We start from the raw sequence: 21,219 nt of genomic DNA on the forward strand, positions 1-21,219 counted from the left end.
TGGGCGGTGTACGGGCCGACGAAGAAGCCTCGAGAAGGAAATTTTCTGGAATACCACCACAAAGTTTCCAATGAAGATCTACACGATATATTGCGAGATCACTACGCACTGGAGGAGTCCGTAGTGGCCGTATCACAAGAGTCAAAGGAAGAGAAACGGGCTCGGGAGATTATGGAGCAAACGACCGTCCGAGTCGGTGATCGCTTTGAGACCGGTATGCTGTGGCGAGCTGATGTACCTAAATTCCCAAACAGCTACCCAATGGCGGTGCGTCGGATGAAGCAGTTAGAGCAACGTTTGATGAAGACGCCGGACTTAATGGACAATGTACGCAAGCAGATCATGGAGTACCAACAAAAGGGTTATGCTCATCTAGCAACGCAAGAAGAGTTAGCTAAATTCGACCCGGCTTCTTCATGGTTTCTTCCTATCAACGTTGTATTGAATGCAAAGAAACCCGGGAAAGTGCGACTGGTATGGGACGCAGCAGCAACAGTAAATGGAGTCTCACTGAACTCCCAGTTGTTGACAGGTCCAGATTTGCTCACTCCGTTAACAAGCGTAATCAATCGTTTCCGTGAGCGTCCAATCGGATTCGGAGGCGATATACGTGAAATGTATCACCAGATACTCATACGGGAAGCCGACAAAAGCGCTCAATTATTCGTTTTCCGTAATAGTCCAGATGAACATCCCAGCGTATACGTCATGGACGTAGCTACGTTCGGATCGAAATGCTCCCCGAGTCAAGCGCAATATGTAAAAAACTGAAATGCTCATGAGTTTGCGGAACGGTTTCCTGAAGCCGCCGACGCGATAGAAAAGAAACACTACGTCGATGATTATTTTGATAGTGTAGACACGGTCGAAGAAGCCATCGACAGAGCGAAAGAGGTTCGATTCGTTCATTCGAAAGGCGGTTTCGAAATAAGGAACTGGGTGGCTAACTCCGACACATTTCTCGATAAACTGGGCGAAGAGAAGGCGTCGCAAGCGGTGCATTTCAACCGTGACAAGGAAAGCGGAACTGAAAGGGTGCTTGGAATCGTCTGGGACCCAAAGTATGATCAATTTTCGTTTTCGATGGAGCATCGACATGATGTGAAACCGTATCTTCTAGAAGGTGTTCGCCCGACAAAGAGAATTGTTCTTAGTAATGTCATGGGGTTTTTCGACCCACTAGGTTTGCTCACGCCATTTACAATCCATGGAAAATTAATAGTCCAAGAACTGTGGCGTACTGGTTGCGAGTGGGATGAAGAGATAGATGATGATTCCCTTGCTAAATGGGATCGATGGACTGGATTATTGCCGAGCGTTTCGGAAATTCGCATTCCGCGTAGTTATTTCGATGGCAGCCGTTCAACGTCAATCGAGTGCTGGGAGCTTCATGTGTTCACTGATGCCAGCATCCACGCGTATGGTTGCGCGGCATACTTCCGAGCAGTAATTGGTGGAATAGTCAAATGTTCGCTGGTTATGTCTCGCTCCAAGGTGTCTCCACTCAAACTTCAGACTATTCCTCGCCTTGAACTAATGGCAGCTGTGCTAGGGGCAAGGATGATACACACTGTGAAGTCCAATCATTCGCTACCCATAACAAGACAGGTTTTGTGGAGCGATTCTTGTTGAGTTGGATACGGTCGGATCAGCATAAATATAAACAATAGACCATTTCCGTCAGACCTTACCCCCTATTTTTATATTTTTCTTCGAAAGACGATTATTTTTAATGACTATTGACGCTTTCAGATCTAATTTATATGCACTCCTGATTTTATTGTAAATTTTTGAAAATTCGAGGATTTACCACATTTTGAGTAGTGCGGCACAGTTGTTTCAACCCTGTGGGTAAACAAAGTGGAGATTTTCCCACAACTTTCAAAACCCCTGCGCTGAGTGTTTGTAGATATGACGAAATGTCAATGTCAAATCAAGCACACGAGACGACACGACAAAATGGAGAAATCTGAGGTCCGATGGGCAAGCCTCGTTGTAAATGAAGCCCATCCTTTACTATTGTACTTATAACAAAAACTTTTACCGGAAGACGACTGCTAATAGACCGTTTTAAGCTTAGCAAGTGATGGAATTCTCCTTGGAAGCATTTCTGCAACGCTGCGGAACGTTTTCTACAAGAGGGGCATATTGGCCGGTTTGTTTTGAAACGTCAAGAATTGGACCGTTTGCAGATAACGTCTTGTACTCGCTTTAGAAGCTACCTGGCAAGAGAAAGTTGCATGCAAAGCATGATTAACTAAGTAAATAACACTTTGACACCAAAAACTGTATAAGTAATGGATTTGCCACTGCGATAGAGCAGTTTTTCCTTAGGGGGACCTATACCTGTTTACCCTACCGTTTGATATCTGCTGCTTATGTCGTCAAGCTGTTCCGGAACCATATGACCAATGGATTATATATACTTCCCCATTTTACCACTCTCGTAGGTCTCCCCGAAAAATCTGCAAACGGTCCAATTCTTGACGTTTCAAAACAAACCGGCCAATATGCCCTGTGGTATCCACGCTAGATCCACACTGCTTTCGGCCGATTCTGCCATCAGCCGAATTCACCTACGGCTGAAAATTGAACTGCCGTTTGCAGCTACAACTTTCCGCTACAACAATGTTCACTAAACTGAGGATTTTATCATTCGACACGCATCCAAAGTCTTCAGCGCGCTTTTTTTCGAGATCCCTAGCTGTCAATTCTGACACGCTCAAATGGAACATACACGATTGAGTAAAATATACCCACTCATATCAAGCATGCACGCTCAAATGAAACATGCACGCTCATATAAAAGAAATCAATATTTTTCTACACCAACTCTAGGTACCACATCTTCTCTAGGTACCAGATCTTCTATGATGTAGTATCCACGCTAGATCCACACTGCTTTCGGCCGATTCTGCCATCAGCCGAATTCACCTACGGCTGAAAATTGAACTGCCGTTTGCAGCTACAACTTTCCGCTACAACAATGTTCACTAAACTGAGGATTTTATCATTCGACACGCATCCAAAGTCTTCAGCGCGCTTTTTTTCGAGATCCCTAGCTGTCAATTCTGACACGCTCAAATGGAACATACACGATTGAGTAAAATATACCCACTCATATCAAGCATGCACGCTCAAATGAAACATGCACGCTCATATAAAAGAAATCAATATTTTTCTACACCAACTCTAGGTACCACATGCCCCTCTTGTAGAAAACGTCCCGCTGCGTTGCAGAAATGCTTCCAAGGAGAATTCCATCACTTGCTAAGCTTAAAACGGTCTATTAGCAGTCGTCTTCCGGTAAAAGTTTTTGTTATAAGTACAATAGTAAAGGATCCCGGATAAAAACGTATCATTCAGTGAATGGAATAAACCATTAATGTACAATATAACGTATTGGATACAATACAGCGTATTGTAATTGAATGTCGAAGCAATATTATTCTTGTTTGGATATACAATTCAAAAACAATATAATACATTGTAACAGAACATTGTATTGTTTTCAATTGGTTTTATACCTTACAATTTCTGTCAAATTCCTATTTTCGCGTAAAACAACTGTTGCTTTTTTCTATGTAGCTTTGCTGAAAGAAATAAACAAAACAAGTTCAGAAAGCAAGAAATGTTAGGTGAAAAATATTCAAAAAGTAAAAATAAGTAGTTTTTTAGAAGTCACTTGACATTAGCTGTAACGACGAATGCAACCATGATACAGTTCGTTGAATTGTTTTTGTATTGTACAACAATACACGAATTGCTAATCAAGACAATACATGAACATTATATCGTATTGTATTTTCAAAATGTTTGTATGAGAAAATAACTATATTTGTATTGTTACGATACTTAACCACCCATACATTATATTGCAAAAATCTCATATACCATACAGTGAACTGTTCAAAACAATATATTGTACTGTAATTGTATTGTCATTTTACATATACTGTATTGTTTTTCCAATATATTGAATGGTACTGTTTCAATACGTTATATTGTTTTTGTATTGTATTTTTTATTCGGGATGGGCTTCATTTACAACGAAGCTTGCCCATCGGACCTCAGATTTCTCCATTTTGTCGTGTCGTCTCGTGTGCTTGATTTGACATAGACCAATCCAGTTGCCTGCGTAGTAGTGCAATGTTGACAAAATTTTCTTTGTTTGCTGTGAGAACTGTCACAACATTGCTTTTGTTTGCTGTGAGAATCCAAATATAAACAGAATTGCTGCAAAACAACCACTTGCTTGTTGGCCTGCTGTTGACCGAAAGCTCAATAACGTCATACAAACATCGATACGTTTTCATTCTGAGGAAATCGACTTGTGTAAGATTGATTGTGCGTTGGTGTTCGTGGCAGTTTGCTTGGGGACCTCTATTGACATTTCGTCATATCTACAAACACTCAGCGCAGGGGTTTTGAAAGTTGTGGGAAAATCTCCACTTTGTTTACCCACAGGGTTGAAACAACTGTGCCGCACTACTCAAAATGTGGTAAATTCTCGAATTTTCAAAAATTTACAATAAAATCAGGAGTGCATATAAATTAGATCTGAAAGCGTCAATAATCATTAAAAATAATCGTCTTTCGAAGAAAAATATAAAAATAGGGGGTAAGGTCTGACGGAAATGGTCTATTTGTCGCCTTTCGAATAGGAGAAATAGTTGAACTAACGCAAGAAAGTGACTGGAGGTATGTTCCATCGGATAAAAACATCGCAGACGTTGTAACTAAATGGGGATCAGGGCCACCTTTGGCATCTGATAGCCAGTGGTTTAAAGGACCTATTTTCCTGTATGAGCCGGAGAATATGTGGCCAGAACAAGTAAAAACGGAAGTTATCGTTCAGGAGGAAATAAAAGCGTGCATGTTGTTTCACAGCGCGGCGTTTTCGAGTCCTCTCATTAACGTTCAAGTTACTTCACGATGGCGAAGGATAGTTCGAATTGCGGCTAGCGTCGTACGCTTTGTGGAAAACTGTCGCAGGAAAAGGAGCGGCGAACCAATTCTTGTGTCGAAGGCTTGCAACTCAATGGTGCGATACATAAAAGGAAACCCAAAGAGAATAGTCCAGCCTCTGTGTCAAAAGGAGCTACAAGCAGGCGAAAGTGTTCTACTAAAGCAAGCCCAACATGATAGCTTTCCGGAGGAGATCAAGGTGTTAGAAGCTAGACGAGATTTTAGCTCAACGGTGTATATTGACAAATCGAGCTGGCTCTACCCATTACGTCCGATTCTTGATGCTGACGGAGTGGTCAGAATGGATGGTAGATTATCTTTATCAGAAGCAGTTCATTTCGACCAAAAGTTCCCGATAATTCTACCCAGGCGCCACGAGGTAACACTTAAGATCATACAGAGCTACCATGAAAAGTTTGGGCATGCAAATCGTGAGACAGTGTTTAACGAACTTCGGCAACGATTCTATATTCCCAAGCTACGGTCGGTGGTAACGTCAGTCCTGGTGTTCATGGTGTCGTGTCAATAGGTGTCAACCACAAATCCCGTTGATGGCTCCGCTTCCAGTTCAACGTGTTACTCCGCAACTACGCCCCTTCTGCTCAGTTGGGGTCGACTATCTTGGTCCAATAGAAGTAACAGTTGGTCGACGGAAAGAGAAGAGATGGATTGCCTTGTTCACCTGCTTAGCAGTAAGGGCAATTCACCTAGATGTAGTACATAGCTTGACTACAGAAGCATGCCTTATGGCGATCAGACGATTCATCTGTAGACGTGGATCACCGGACGAGTTTTTCTCGGATAATGGGACGAATTTTAAAGGCGCAAGCAATGAGATGACAAGGGCGGTAAAGGAAATCAAGACTGAATGTGCAGAAAGCATCGTTAGTCCAGCGATCAAGTGGCACTTCATTCCGCCAAGTACTCCTCACATGGGCGGTGTATGGGAGAGAATGGTTAAATCGGTAAAAGCGGCGATGAAGGCGATAGACGATGGTAGGAAGCTAACCGATGAAGTGCTCTTGACAACGTTATCCGAGGCCGAGGACATGATAAACGCACGTCCGCTCACATATCTTTCGCAAGAATCCGGCGTAGAAGCAATTACGCCAAATCATTTTTTGCGTGGTTTCGTCAAAGAAGCAGATCTCAATGTTGAACACTTTGGTAATACAGAAGCGCTGCGAAATTTATACAAACGGTCACAGTATCTGGCTGACAGGATGTGGCAGAGATGGTGCAAAGAGTATTTGCCCAGTATCAATCGGCGGACGAAATGGCATGATGAACAAAGGATTCTGAAAGTGGGGGATCTGGTATTCGTTGTTGAAGGAGATCAATGGAAGAACTGGATTCGTGGAGTTGTCGAAGACGTCATCAGAGGTGCTGATGGGAACATACGACAAGCGATGGTTCGGACGGTGAAAGGTGTTTTCAGGAGAGCCGTAGCAAACCTGGCAGTGGTTGAAATTCCTGGTAAAACCGGAACCGATAAAACGGAACCGGAGTTACGGGCTGGGGTGTGAAGAACCCACTGAACTGGTTGCACGGTTTAGCTCAATTGCTTGTCTAGATCGATACGATATCATTGGATAACTGGGAAGCTAGGGTATGTATAGGTGGAAGCTATAATCAAAACAAACCTTAGAAGGAAAACAATAGTGTGGATTATTTCGAAGTTGAAGTTAAAACTATATTTTTCTGAAATTAAATAAAATTATACTGTTCTATTGAAAATAGTGGAATAATACGGTAGTTACAGTGTATCTAGTAGTGGAATAGGAGCTGACTGGTAAAATAGGTGAATTTATTGATCGTTCATTATAACATAACGGTTTTGCTAGCAGGTTGTGCACCGACAAGGTCCCAGTTAATACGCTACGTAATTACTGTATTTAGAATTACCATCTAATTGAAAAGAGTGAGTAGGTGCATTAATCTAATAAAAAAAACTAATTTACCTATTCTATAGACTAGTACCGTAACGAACCGTGGTAGACGGCTGATCGAATTCTCATTGCAAGAGGAACAACAGGAGAAACTATCTTGTAAGTCAGAACAAAATTTGTAATAATGTACTTATTATATGACCATATTAAAATTGCAGTTTTGAGCTGCTTGTAAGCTGCTACGAGACGTTAGTGTATTCCGCCGAACTCCGAACATATGCCGTCTGAATGTAAATAAAACAAATCGATCATATAGTAGTGTTTTCTTTCGGACAGCTTTTGGATTGCATTCAAACTAAATAAATATTTAAAGTAAGTTCGAAAACGAAAATATTTCAGAATGAGCAACGTTATCATCAGCAACATTCAACGGAAGCACGCAAGCCCGAATACAGTGTACCACGCTCTCTACGGACACTACTTTCTCGGTATTTCAAGAAAGGATCTGGCTCTTATTTACGGAAAGGCTTTGTCAACCATCTGCAAGTGGATTTCAAAATACGAGGAACATGGATATTTCACCCGTAAACAGCGCGACCAGGTATACAAAAAATTTGGATCGGTCATGCGCCAGTGGGTCATTGATTTGTATCGGAAGGAGCCGGTACTCTTCCTGGAAGAAGCCAAACACAAGTTTCAACTGCACTTCCATCAAACCATCAGCGTATCATCAATCTGGGTGATTCTTCATGAGGCAGGGTTTTCATGGAAGTCCATCGAGCGTCGAGCAATCCAGATTCGGGATGATGAAATTATCCGTTTTGTGAAAGAATTGTTATCTATTCAGTGGGATTTATACAATCTTGTGTTCCTCGACGAGGTAGCTTTCGACAATCGAGACATGCTTCGAAACAAAGGATACGGCGTTGTTGGACAGAAAATTATTTACCGAGGAGAATTCTGTAGAAAACCTCGGGTATCTTTTCTTTGTTTTTTGGGGCTAAATGGCATTGTTGAAAGTTTTTGGACAGAGGGAACCTTCAATAGGACGAAATTCTTCGATTGCTGCAGGAAATTTGCTTTGACAAACCCGCATGTCCAACAATACCCAGGATTCCATTCCGTTTGGATTATGGATGGCGCAAAAATCCATTGCGACCCGAATATAATTCGATACCTACGCTCAATTGGGATTATTCCAATATTTCTTCCTCCGTATTGCCCGTTTTTTAACCCGATCGAAGTAGTTTTTGGGTTGATGAAACAGTTTCTCAGGAAACATCATCATGAAAACTCTCCAATTTTGAGAGACGTTTGTGGAACAGTCGATAGATTTAAAACCTTTTCGACAAAACACATTTTCGAGCATTGTGGATACTTTGGGGGTGGAGTTTTCCTACCTGAAAAAGGATTGGGTCAAGATCCGAAAGATATGGATTTCAATATCATGCCGTATTGATTCAGTTTTAGATACATGATCGTTCATATTGGTTTATTTCACAGTCAACAGAATAAAATTGATTTTAAAACAAAACAAAACTTCAATTTCTTGCCAAATCGTTCATATAGGTTTATTTCATAGTCAACAGAATAAAATTGATTTAAAAACAAAACAAAACTTCAATTTCTTGCCAAAAAACAACAAACGGGAATTAATTTCCAAGTCCAAATCTCTCAAGCATGGTCTGTATCATCGCAGTCCCCAACCCTAGATGCAAGAATTTTACTAAGATCCGATTCCACAGGCTGTAATGTTGATTCTATAGCATCAAACACCTCAGATCCAGTTGAACCTCTCGCTTTCATCGCACTTAGTCTGTTCGATACTCCTTGTAAAATGTTGAGAGCCAATGATACATCTTTCTCCAGATCCGCTACCTCCTTTGTCCATCCAGTATTTACAACATTGGCCACGACCATCCCTCGATGCATAGCTTGTAGTCTCGCTGATTCAGATACTGCTGCCCAGCGAAAATATTTTGCCAGCTCAAGAGGAGGGGCACTGGCAAGCTTCAGACGATCACGTTCGTGTGCTGGTGATGAGTTTACGTAATTCGTCCACAGCAGCCAGGAGCTGAAATGTCCTTCGATGTCCGGATGTGACGCGCAGAGTTCACTAGCAAGTGAGGAATCATCACGCGTGGAAGTGGCACCTGAACGATCGGGATTTTGTGGGGAAATCAGCACGCGCTGAAGTTTTTGGTGCTGTGTATTCGTTTCCACATTTAGGGAATACACGTACACAAAGATTTTTAAAACTCTTCCTCGCCACAAACGTAACACTCGAGGTGTGATACTAGCGATAGAGTAGAGTTTTTTTTTGGTTTGGTCCTGGAGCATCACGAACTCACCGATGTCTTCAAAATCCGGATGTTCTTTGTCGCACCACGACGGTACCTCATCTTCGAATTGCACTTTGCGATTAACATGGTGTTTTGCGGTGCTCCAAATACATCGTAGTACATCATCCACGGAATCGCCGAAGATATCTCTTGAAGACATTTGCCCGGTACGAAGTTGGCTTCGGAATAGCTTACGGAAAAATGTTCCTTTGAAGGAAAATACATAGCTCTCGGTCGCTACAGCATCCGAGGGCTTGTCGGCATCATTCAAAGCTCTTTCTCCCACGAAGTTCTTCTGACCATAATCAACTGAATCATTCAGGGTTTGGTTCACATCAGGCAAAATTTCTGAGGTGTATAGTTGATTTCTTTCAGAAGTGCCTTCCAGGGGATCATCCTCCAGCCGCTCTTCTTCAAGGAACTCTTCGCTACCAAATGATCTGTAATGTAATGATGCATTTATTAATGTATGTGACAAAAAATCTTAACACTATTTAGTATATTTTCCTACCGATTCATTATTCGTTTCGTATTCCACAAACTTCAATTTTTCAACCAAAGCAAACTTCTCTGGAAGATGGGCTAAAAACAAGTCACTGAAATATCAATCCGAATCAAGAGTAAACAACAGTTGCACACTAAATGGCGTATAGCGAACTAAAAACAAAATGTTACGCAATGAACAGATTATATATACTTTGCACTGATTTCGATGAAAAAGTTGTTCCTTTAATTGAATTAATTGAATCATATACGTATATAGGTAAAAAACAAGATTTGACGTGCAAATAATAACATTTCATTTTGTAATATAACTATTTATTTGCACTCACAATTTAAAATGTTTTAACTCACTAATGAGTACTATTTTTTAGATATGCAAATAAGTTCGCAACTCGAAGGCTGAGTTGCGATCGCTATTTGGTTTTTATCAAAAAAGTCAATAACTGAACAACAAAAACATTCACAAAACATCGATTGATTTACAACATCGTGTGGAATTAAAGTCAAGGTAATTAATAATTAATTCTGTACTTTGAATTGAGAGATAATCCAAAGACCGTATCCTTCTAGATGAGAACTCCATGCAGTCCAGAAGCTCCAAGCGAATACAAATACCGTGTATCATGCGTTGTATGGACACTATTATTTGGGTATATCCAAAAAGGATCTTGCGAAAATCTACGGTAAAAGCCAATCTACCATATATTCTTGGTTCCGTAAGTTAGAGAAAGAGGGTGTAAACCAGCGGAAAAAACGTGCTCAAGTTTACAAAAAGTTTCGAGTGGAAATGAGAATATGGTTGGTTCAGTTATACCAAAAGCATCCATTATTATTTTTGGATGAAGCTAAAGAGAGATTCCAGAAGCAATTTAAAATCAATATCAGCGTTTCATCGATTTGCTCCATTTTACATGAAGCCGGACTTTCATGGAAGACTATTGAAAAGAGAGCGACGCAAATTAGGGAAGAAGAGATTGTGAGATTTATGCGAGAACTTCTAGCAACTCCCTGGGATATCTACAACTTAGTTTTCCTGGATGAAGTCAGTTTTGACAATCGGGACATGTTACGCCGGAAGGGGTATGGTGTTGTGGGGCAAAAAGTGATCTACAGCGGTGAGTTTTGTCGCCGCCCACGTTTATCATTCTTGTGCTTTCTTGGAGTTGAAGGCATTCTAGACAGCTTTTGGACTGATGGAACATTCAATCGCGTTAATTTTTTTGAATGTTGTCGAGAGTTTGCACTACGAAATCCAAAAGTTCGTCAGTACCCAGGATGCTATTCGGTTTGGATACTAGATGGCGCAAAAATTCATTGCGATGCAAATATCATTCGGTATTTGCGATCGATCGGCATTATTCCCATATTCCTTCCGGCGTACTGTCCCTTTTTTAATCCTATTGAGATCGTTTTTGGTTTTGTCAAAAAACATTTGCAAAGAAGACACCAAGAAAACACTCCAATAATGGGTGATGTCTGCGATGCAATGAGCTTTTTCAAATAATATTCCTGCCAAAAACTTTTTGCTCATTGTGGTTACTTCCCTGGAGGACATTTTTATCCTGAGAAGGGACTGCAACAAAATCCAAGCGATTTAGGCTTAAGTGTAATTCCTGATTGACTTTATCACAATATTTGCTGTTCTTTTTTTTCTTTAAAATAATGAATAAAATCGGATTTGAGATGAAAATATAATCGGATATTTTATTTCATTTAAATTACATCGTTTTGTTCACTTTTGTTAAATGTGATCAACATCTGGACAGTCAGTTACACTGTCAGCCAGGACTTTACTTACCTCTGTCTCCTCAGGGCGAACTGCAGATTGGACAGCAATAATAATTTCTTCAGCTGCTTTTCCTTTCGCAATCATTCCTTCCAATTTACGAGCAACATTCGAAAGAATGGAAACCGCCGAAGAAATGCCTTGAAAAACTTCCTCAACATCTTTCATCTATCCTCCATTTACAGCATGAGCCACTGATGCCCCCCGATGAACAGATTGTAGTCGGGCTGCTTCCGAGACGCCAGTCCACCTGAAATACTTCGCAAGTGTCAAAGGACGGAGGCGACGGAGCATTTTTCATTTCCTCTTGTTTATGCGCCGCTGACGAATGAATTGTGTTGGCCCATAACAACCAGGAACTGTGATGGCCTTCCAGTTCAGGATGGTTGTTCTTCAACTCTTTTGCTAGAGCTGCATCATCCCGGGTCGAATGAGCTCCCGAACGATCTGGATTGTTGGGTGCAATTAACTGTTTGAGGACCATTTGGTGTTGAGGGTTGGTTTCAACATTTACCGAATATGCATGAATGAACATTTTGATTTGCTTGCCTCTCCATGAAGTGAGCTGTCGAGGAGTGACTCCAGAAATAGTGTAGGCCTTCCTTTTCATTTGATCTTGCATAGTGACGAACTTCTCAATATCTTCTTGGTCCGGGACTTGCTTTTCAGCCCACTTTGGTCCATCATCATCAAAATTGATTTGTCTCGATACATGCGCTACAGACAACTTCCAAATGCATTTAATTACGTCCTCAACAGAATCTCCAAAAACATTCTTAGTTCCCACTTCTCTTGGGCGCATCTGACCTCGATAAAGCCGACGGAACATTGTTGCTTTGAAAAAGTACAAATAGTTCTCCGCAGCGCCATCGGAAACTATCGAGCAATTAAAACATGAATGGTCGTCATCGTCGGAACCATCGACGGGGAGAAAATGGTTCACTTCACTCAAATCATCTGGAATCGGTAACGGGTCCTGAGAACACAAAGGCTGTGGAGAGGGTGTTTGTTGTTGAGGAAACCTTTCATTATCGTGATGATCAGAATCCATGTCTCCCGGCTCTTCCAAATACTCCTCCTCCTCGTACCTGCGTATGGGACGATGGAAATTTTCATCTCGATGATAAATCTCAAGTTCCACATTACTTACGCATCCTTATTGCACTCCATTTAGTATTTTTACGAATCAGTTAATACTCCGGCAGCTGAATTTACACAAGTTTGGGTTGTTTATTTACAGTTTGAAATGAAAATCGGATAAAAAAAGACAACTAGAAATCCTTTATAAGAGAGATTCGCAAAAGCTGACATTTCTGTCAAAGTGTGAGCCAATCGAGCAGCGAGAGCTGTCAAAGTGTGAGCCAAACGAACATGCGTTATGTTTGTTTTGAACTTTTCTTGAGGAGTAATGTAATCCGCTTGAAATTATTTCAGTAAAAGCAATTTTGTATGAAGCAAAAAAATGAAAAGTTTTACTTTTTTGAATTTTTGTCAATGCGATTTTTAGTTTTTGATTTTTTCGGCTGTTTATTAGTTTTGATATGTAGCTCAAAGATCTATAACGAAACAAAATACACTTTATAGCAATGAGGAAGTCATGTACGTGTTACAGTATTATTCTCGACGCCGAGAAAAAATCAGCACTGCTGGTCTGTTGCCAAATCATTCCATTTTATTTCCGCTTATCTCTCTATAGAGGATCACTAAAGACAACAAAACACCGTCAGTGTGAATAAAACCATGGTGTGTTATGACACATAGAGTACGCATGAAGTTGTCTTGGTGGAAGTACTCATGATGTTCGATTATCATAAAATTTTTGAAAGTAATGAATTAGTTTCAAAATTATATTATATTAGTTTTAAATATTGCTCTTCGAATGCCCGCATAAACTGGAACAATATAGTAACTGTTTCCGAAACTATCCGCAACTATTTGCGACAATTACTGAACAGTTCCATATCACATCCAAAATAACAATATACGCACTGTACCATAAACGATTTTTACAGTTTGGTGAATGGTAATTGGGAAAATAACAATGTGGGGAATAGGCGGTTAAGTTATGTAACCATAAAAAAACGCCGATTGTTTCGAACAAAATTTGTCGATGACAATCTGCCAAATGATTGGAATACTATCCATTTTTTGCTAGATTCACTGTACCACAAACAGTTGAGGAATTCTCGCGTAACTTTTCAAAACGGCCTATCTAACAATCCACACATTTCGAGTAAATCGAGCTTGAAGGTTGTGAAAACATATTTTGAAACTGTATCAAAATGAAACAATTTTTCCCCACTGTGTTGCTTGTAGAGGGAAGCAGTGTAATAGAGTTCAACGTATGAAATGAAATTTTGTCAATTTATTTGGAAATTACACTGAAATCTATGAAAACGTCAGATAGGACGTTTTGATAAAAAAAATATGTACATAGGATAAATCACATAGGTCATTCTGTTTCAACAATTGTTACATTGGACATTCATTTCGGTCATTTTGTTTCAGTTATAGTAACATCGGACATTTTGATTTGAGCACATAACAAGCATGTTTTATATCCACGTGCGTTGAACTGCTTCAACATTCAAGTTGAACTGCTCATTTTGTTGCGGTGTGATAATCGCAGGCACCAGCTGTGCTTTGTTTTGATTTATTTGAAGAAGGGACGAATGACCTTCGGGTTAAAGTCTCTCACGAACATCAACAATTTGATTCATTCACTTTTTCCCCTCCGTCTATGTGTCCTATGTAACAATAGAAGGAGGGGAACGCCCGGATAAAAACGTATCATTCAGTGAATGGAATAAACCATTAATGTACAATATAACGTATTGGATACAATACAGCGTATTGTAATTGAATGTCGAAGCAATATTATTCTTGTTTGGATAAACAATTCAAAAACAATATAATATATTGTAACAGAACATTGTATTGTTTTTAATTGGTTTTATACCTTACAATTTTGGTCAAATTCCTATTTTCGAGTAAAACAACTGTTGCTTTTTTCTATGTAGCTTTGCTGAAAGAAATAAACAAAACAAGTTCAGAAAGCAAGAAATGTTGGGTGAAAAATATTCAAAAAGTAAAATTAAGTAGTTTTTTAGAAGTCACTTGACATTAGCTGTAACGACGAATGCAATCATGATACAGTTCGTTGAATTGTTTTTGTATTGTACAACAATACACGAATTGCTAATCAAGACAATACATGAACAATATATCGTATTGTATTTTCAAAATGTTTGTATGAGAAAATATCTATATTTGTATTGTCACGATACTTAACCACCCATACATTATATTGCCAAAATCTCATATACAATACAGTGAACTGTTCAAAACAATATATTGTACTGTAATTGTATTGTCATTGTACAATATACTGTATTGTATTTCCAATATATTGAATGGTACTGTTGCAATACGCTATATTGTTTTTGTATTGTATTTTTTATCCGGGCGTTGAGCTGTATTTGGGACTTTTTGATTTCTCGCTGTTTCTACCTCAATATTCCCCCCGTTTCAATGCTGGTTTCGCCCACACTTGTACGTGTGTGAGTTACCCACTGCATGACGGGTGGTGACGATTGTGTTGCATTCGGCACCAGCCGTCGGCGCAAACAAGAAATAGCGGTGGGAAATGATGACGATGACGGCGCCGTCGATTGTGTTGTAGGAAACCAATGCCAAACAAATACATACAGCTTCTCTGCTCTTCGATGAATGATTGCTCTGCAAATATATGTGCGCAAGTCGCGCATGCACGTTGCTCGTGTTGCTGCCGTGAAGCATATGTATATGCTTCATCGACCATGGATCTGAATCGGATTGATACAATAAGATCATGATGCTGAATATCATTTCCCTACATGCACTCAATACGCTGATAACATGAAAAGAGAACTGGCAGCTGAGCGAATGCTGATCCAATCCAGCGTAAGCCTAAAGCTATCAGTACACACTTTGTCAAGTGTGCAAATATTTGGCTATTTGACGTTTCAGACGTTTGCCTAACGTTTGCCGTTTGCCTATTGTTTGCCAAAAGTCAGTACACGGTGGACAAACATTTGACTCTTATTTGTCCATGTTTGCCACTCGAGAACTGAACAGAGTTGCAAAGTTGACCAAATTAAACTTGTTTTGGCATACTTTTGCAATATATATTTCCTCATATCTTCAAGTATTGGCTATTACAAAGTTAGACAAATATTTGCACATCAATGTTTGTGCAAATATATTTGGTCAGTACACATATGACAAATAAATTTGTCAAAATTTGGCAAATATTTGCACATTTGGCAAAGTGTGTACTGATAGCTTAAAACATGATTTGGCAAAAATACCAAAATACAGTTTTGTGTACCTCGTTCTCTTTTTGTTATTTGAGCGTATTCAATATTGCGAGGCAGAGCGACTCTGAAAATATCGACATTTTGTTGCGGTGTGCTAATCGGAGACACCAGCTGTGCTTTGTTTTGATTCATTCAATCCCACGACGTCATTTCTTCCCCTCCGTCTATGTGTCCTATGTAACAACAGAAGGAGGGGAAACGTTGAGCTGTATGTAGGACATTTTGCTCTCTCACTGATTCTCCCTCAATTTTCCCCCCGTTTTTATGACGGTTTCGCCAACATGAGCACACAGGCAAACAGACGTAACACTTATAACAAATAGCAATCAAAATCATAGTCGAGAGAGCATGTACGCCCAATGCTAAAATTGATGTATTTGGCCGGTAGATCAACAGATGGCGGTAGTGTGTAAACGTCAAACACGAACAAAAACTATGCGAGCGCTGCCGGTGGTGGACTGACCACCTACAATATATTTGAATCGACCGTTAAAAAGGTGGTCGATGGACAACGGTAAGAGTGTGACGTCTGTTTGTCTGTGATGAGCATGTGTGAGTTTCCCACTGCATGACGTGGTGGTGATGACGGTTGTGTTGCAATCAGCACCAGCCGTCGGTTGAAACAAGTAATTGCGGTGGGGAATGATGACGATGACGACGCCGTCCATCTTGTTGTAGGAACTCGAGAAAGGAGCCCACGCCTAACAAATACATACAGCTTCTCCTCTCTTCGGTGATTGATCGCTCTGCAAATATGTGTGAGCAAGTCGCGCATGTACGTTGCTCGTGTTGCTGCCGGGAAGCATATTTATAAGCTTGATTGACCATGCATCTGAATCAGATTGATACAATGACATCATGATGCTCAATCTTGTGCTCAATATCATTCCCCTATATGCACGCAATGCGCCAATAATATGAAAAGAGAAGTTGCAGCTGATCCAATCCAGCGAAACGGTAAAACATGGTTTGGCAAAAAGACCAAAATACAGTTTTGTGTAACTCATTCTCTTTTTGTCACTTGAGCGTTTTCAATTTTGCGAGGCAGTGCGACTCTGAAAATATCGGCTGAAATGATTGAGAAGCAGTTATTATGGCATTCTATACATCTAAGTAGTGTCTCAGACACGCTTCTACAAATCATTCTACCTTTTAAACTCCATTCCAAAGCTTTATTCAGGAATGTCCAATGTAACATTAGAATCGTGTTTATTCATAAATGTTACATAGGACACCCGGATAAAAAATACAATACAAAAACAATATAGCGTATTGCAACAGTACCATTCAATATATTGGAAATACAATACAGTATATTGTACAATGACAATACAATTACAGTACAATATATTGTTTTGAACAGTTCACTGTATTGTATATGAGATTTTGGCAATATAATGTATGGGTGGTTAAGTATCGTAACAATACAAATATAGATATTTTCTCATACAAACATTTTGAAAATACAATACGATATATTGTTCATGTATTGTCTTGATTAGCAATTCGTGTATTGTTGTACAATACAAAAACAATTCAACGAACTGTATCATGATTGCATTCGTCGTTACAGCTAATGTCAAGTGACTTCTAAAAAACTACTTAATTTTACTTTTTGAATATTTTTCACCCAACATTTCTTGCTTTCTGAACTTGTTTTGTTTATTTCTTTCAGCAAAGCTACATAGAAAAAAGCAACAGTTGTTTTACTCGAAAATAGGAATTTGACCAAAATTGTAAGGTATAAAACCAATTAAAAACAATACAATGTTCTGTTACAATATATTATATTGTTTTTGAATTGTTTATCCAAACAAGAATAATATTGCTTCGACATTCAATTACAATACGCTGTATTGTATCCAATACGTTATATTGTACATTAATGGTTTATTCCATTCACTGAATGATACGTTTTTATCCGGGCATGTGGTTGGTTCTCTGATCAAAGGTCCAATGTAACAATTGATTAAAAGCGATGCAGTTTTGAATATTGGTCATTTTGTTAAGCTTTTAATAGATTAATTTGTTGTTAATATATCAGAATGAGGGTTCTAGTGTGCTGCTAAGTGGTGCAACGCAAATGATTTGCAATGATAATCTCGATTTGTTTACATTTGTTACTTAGGACGTTTTGAAAAGTTACGCGAGAATTGTTGAATCCAGGTTTTCACGTCCGCTAATGGCTGCCTGAAACAGGCTCGCTTTCTGGTAGGGATCTGTCGATATGACGTTTGGCTTGGGTCCGTTCAATATAAAACGACCCAAGCCAAACGTCAAATCGACTGATCCCTACCAGAAAGGGAGCCTATTTGCGGCAGCCATTAGCACTTTTAAAAAGCTGGATTTCTTGTGACGAATTTTCATAAGGGGTTCCTATGTTTATCGATAGGGCCCATTCACAAATTTCATAACGCTGGAGGGGGTGGGTGGGTGTCCAAACGATGTTACGGCCCATATAAAAACAGAATAATATTCATACAAAAAGCGTTACAAGGGGGTGTACTCACGCCCTTATTCTTGTACACGCTTGATCGTCAGCGCTGAGTAGTATATTTTCAGAGTGCGCATGATCAAACGACAACATTTCGACTCCGTGCCATCGACGAACCCATGCTCTTTTTTTCTTTTTATTTTGTGTCATCTTCTGCGTTCGAACTTCGAGTTCGAACTCGCCGCCGCCAGAAAAATCCGTTGCAGTTTTTGTTTGCTTCCGCTAGGTAAAGCAAGTTCCTCTTGTTTCGCGAAAATCTGCTAAAATATATAAATTAAAATCAAATCGTGGGCATTGTTGGCTCTCAAGTGAAGTTGTTCGGTGGATAGAACGTTGATTCGTACAGTTTGTGATCCATTTCAAGCCGAGAAAAATATGGGAATTTTCCACAGCAAGATTGCACCCGACAGCAAAACAATCGAACAGCTGAACAATTTCGATGATCCGCGATCGCCAACCGTTAACATCAACCGTAGCCCAATTGGGCCGGAGGTAAGAGCGCCCCATCGGATATTCAGGATATTCATGACTGTTGGCACATCTCTTTTTAGAGAATAGGTCACATTTTTAATATAAGTCTCTAGAAAGTCTACTTTAATCAAAAGTTTTGGCTGTGGACGTATAACGTATAATAATAATGCGATTCATGTAAATGTTTATTACGGTTCTTTTGAAAACTTTCCGTTTTGCGGTAGCCGCCAAGTTCTACCGCAGGCTTGAAAATCATTGTAGGTATAGAGCTTAGTGACATTTGAACACACGTAGACTAGCATACGCTCGTCATACACAGTTTGTTTTTGTTTTCCTCAAAGAAACTTGCACACGCTTTCCAGACTCATCAAAATGCATATGGAAATATTACCCAATTTGAAAGATTTACACCCGGATTCTGGGTGTTTTTCGAGATAACCACTATAGTGGTTATCACGCCCAATGGTATGGGTGCCCTAGTGTAGAAGTAGTTGTGAACCTTAGAGGAAAACAATATGCACTCTGTCTCGAAAAACACCCAGAATCCGGGTGTAAATCTTTCAAATTGGGTAATATTTCCATATGCATTTTGATGAGTCTGGAAAGCGTGTGCAAGTTTCTTTGAGGAAAACAAAAACAAACTGTGTATGACGAGCGTATGCTAGTCTACGTGTGTTCAAATGTCACTAAGCTCTATAGCCAAAACCAGTGATTCTAGCTTATACAAAATTAGAGGCTGACCAAATTAGATCAGCACTATATTAAAATTGTATTTATTTGCACATCCTACATATAAATTTCAAAATCAGCTTCCTTGACCTTGTAAAAAGTTTAAAACTAATAGGTTATCGTCACAAATAAATAAACATACATACATACATTAGTTTCATTAGTTCATTACGCATATTGATTGTTATTCGATTTGTTCTCCAATGTAATTTTGATCACGTTTTTCTTTCCTTGACCTTGTGTAAAAGTAAACTAATAGGCCCACGTATGATAAATAAATTACAATTACATAAATTTATTAATTTGTTATTTTAGCTTGCATCTGACAAACCCATCATTACCAAAGTGCGAGATCTAACGGCAGACCTTACGGAACTGCTGGACAATGTACAAACTCCCGACCGGCTCCCAACGGAAAAGCTACAATCCGTCTTGGATCCTCGCTCCCCTGGCATGTTCCTGAGAACTCCTTTGGTATTGGACGAATCGGGTGCTTCCAACATCAGTTTGCGCGGCAGTTCCATCGAATACGAAGAAATTGACTGCGATGGCGAGCTTTCGTTCAAGGATTGCACCGCAACGGACATTTCGGAAGTGCTTAGTGTCGGTCCCGCCGATGGCAGTGGAAGCATTTTCAGCAATACTAGTTTGAACACGGAATTGAAGGCTGACATCGATAGCATTATCCAGAAGCTGTACGACGCAGGTAGCATAAAAGACCCACGTTCTCCTTCGGTTGACATCCAGAGGACACCGATCGTTTTCCAAGAAGAGGTAGAACCGAATCCCATTGAAGACAAAGAGGAGATCGAGAGCGAAACAAAGGAAGAAACGAATGTAGAACAGCCACATGTCCAGCAAGAACAGCAGGAGATCACATACAAAGCAAACGAGGAAAAAACTACGGCGACCAAGCCATCGACGATCATCCATCAGGACGAGGACATCACTACACCGGTACTGGCCGTTACCACTACCCCTAAGCGAAACAAGTCGGAATTGAGCGCACGCAAGATCGCCGGTGGTCCTCGTACGCCACTGGGGTGCGTTACGAATGTGCAACCACTCTCTGGAAGCATCACGGGACACGATGTGCTCCGCAAGACGGCACTGATTGGCCAGATGAAACTGGGGAGTTCCGCTGGGATGATGATGTCCTCCAGTGCGGAGGCTCCCGTTGCAAAGAAACTACAAACGCGGTCCAAAATTCCTACCTTCAGGATGAAATGAGTCAACGGAGCTACTGTATGTATGTATTCATTGGTTTTGGTTAGGACTCATTAAAATCGACTGTCGCATTGAGTTTCGATTCATTTTTTTATATTTTCTATTAGTATTTAGATCATTTCGAATAAAAGCTTTAAGAAAACTTTTCCAATAACTCTTCGAATTTTTCGTTTTATGTCTTTACAGTTATTCAATTTCACATCCATACAGGTCAGAAACTTTTAATACTTTGTTAACAAACGAATTTTATTAATCCTTATAGGCCTGAGTGACAGAAAAATTACTAAAACTCTCACCGCATACTGAACGGATTTCAATTATTTTTTGTCAGTATACTCGTACATATATCTAGTTTCTAAAAGTGGTCAAAGGATTTCGGGAATGTTCCTGTGGCCGGAGTTATTGCGGTGGATCACAGGGTCAGGTCGGGTGCCTCTCAGGTGTGCCTCTG

At 39.9% G+C, this 21,219-nt stretch overlaps 3 protein-coding genes and 1 long non-coding RNA gene across 4 annotated transcripts; 3 read left to right on the top strand and 1 right to left on the bottom strand.

Moving 5' to 3' along the window:
- Nucleotides 1-6,487: 6,487 nt before the first annotated feature.
- On the top strand, nt 6,488-9,371 carry LOC110676282. The gene is made up of 2 exons (XM_021843566.1): nt 6,488-6,889; nt 6,941-9,371. Exon 2 carries the CDS (start codon nt 7,258-7,260, stop codon nt 8,314-8,316), a length of 1,059 nt encoding a protein of 352 aa, XP_021699258.1. The 5' UTR covers nt 6,488-6,889; nt 6,941-7,257; the 3' UTR covers nt 8,317-9,371.
- A 570-nt stretch (nt 9,372-9,941) lies between these two features.
- On the top strand, nt 9,942-12,334 carry LOC110676284. The gene is made up of 2 exons (XR_002500235.1): nt 9,942-10,211; nt 10,274-12,334. It is a non-coding gene; the product is annotated as an uncharacterized LOC110676284 (long non-coding RNA).
- On the bottom strand, nt 11,381-12,792 carry LOC110676283. The gene is made up of 2 exons (XM_021843567.1): nt 12,640-12,792; nt 11,381-12,577 (listed from the first exon to the last, which is right to left on the bottom strand). Exons 1-2 carry the CDS (start codon nt 12,657-12,659, stop codon nt 11,644-11,646), a joined length of 954 nt encoding a protein of 317 aa, XP_021699259.1. The 5' UTR covers nt 12,660-12,792; the 3' UTR covers nt 11,381-11,643.
- Nucleotides 12,793-18,512: 5,720 nt separating this feature from the next.
- On the top strand, nt 18,513-20,931 carry LOC5573003. Its single transcript, XM_001654280.2, has 2 exons — nt 18,513-18,833; nt 19,857-20,931. Exons 1-2 carry the CDS (start codon nt 18,717-18,719, stop codon nt 20,769-20,771), a joined length of 1,032 nt encoding a protein of 343 aa, XP_001654330.2. The 5' UTR covers nt 18,513-18,716; the 3' UTR covers nt 20,772-20,931.
- The last annotated feature ends 288 nt before the right edge of the window (nt 20,932-21,219 follow it).

The sequence above is a fragment of the Aedes aegypti genome, chromosome 2 (genome assembly GCF_002204515.2).
Source record: "Aedes aegypti strain LVP_AGWG chromosome 2, AaegL5.0 Primary Assembly, whole genome shotgun sequence".
In the NCBI taxonomy this organism is placed as follows: Eukaryota; Metazoa; Arthropoda; class Insecta; order Diptera; family Culicidae; genus Aedes; species Aedes aegypti.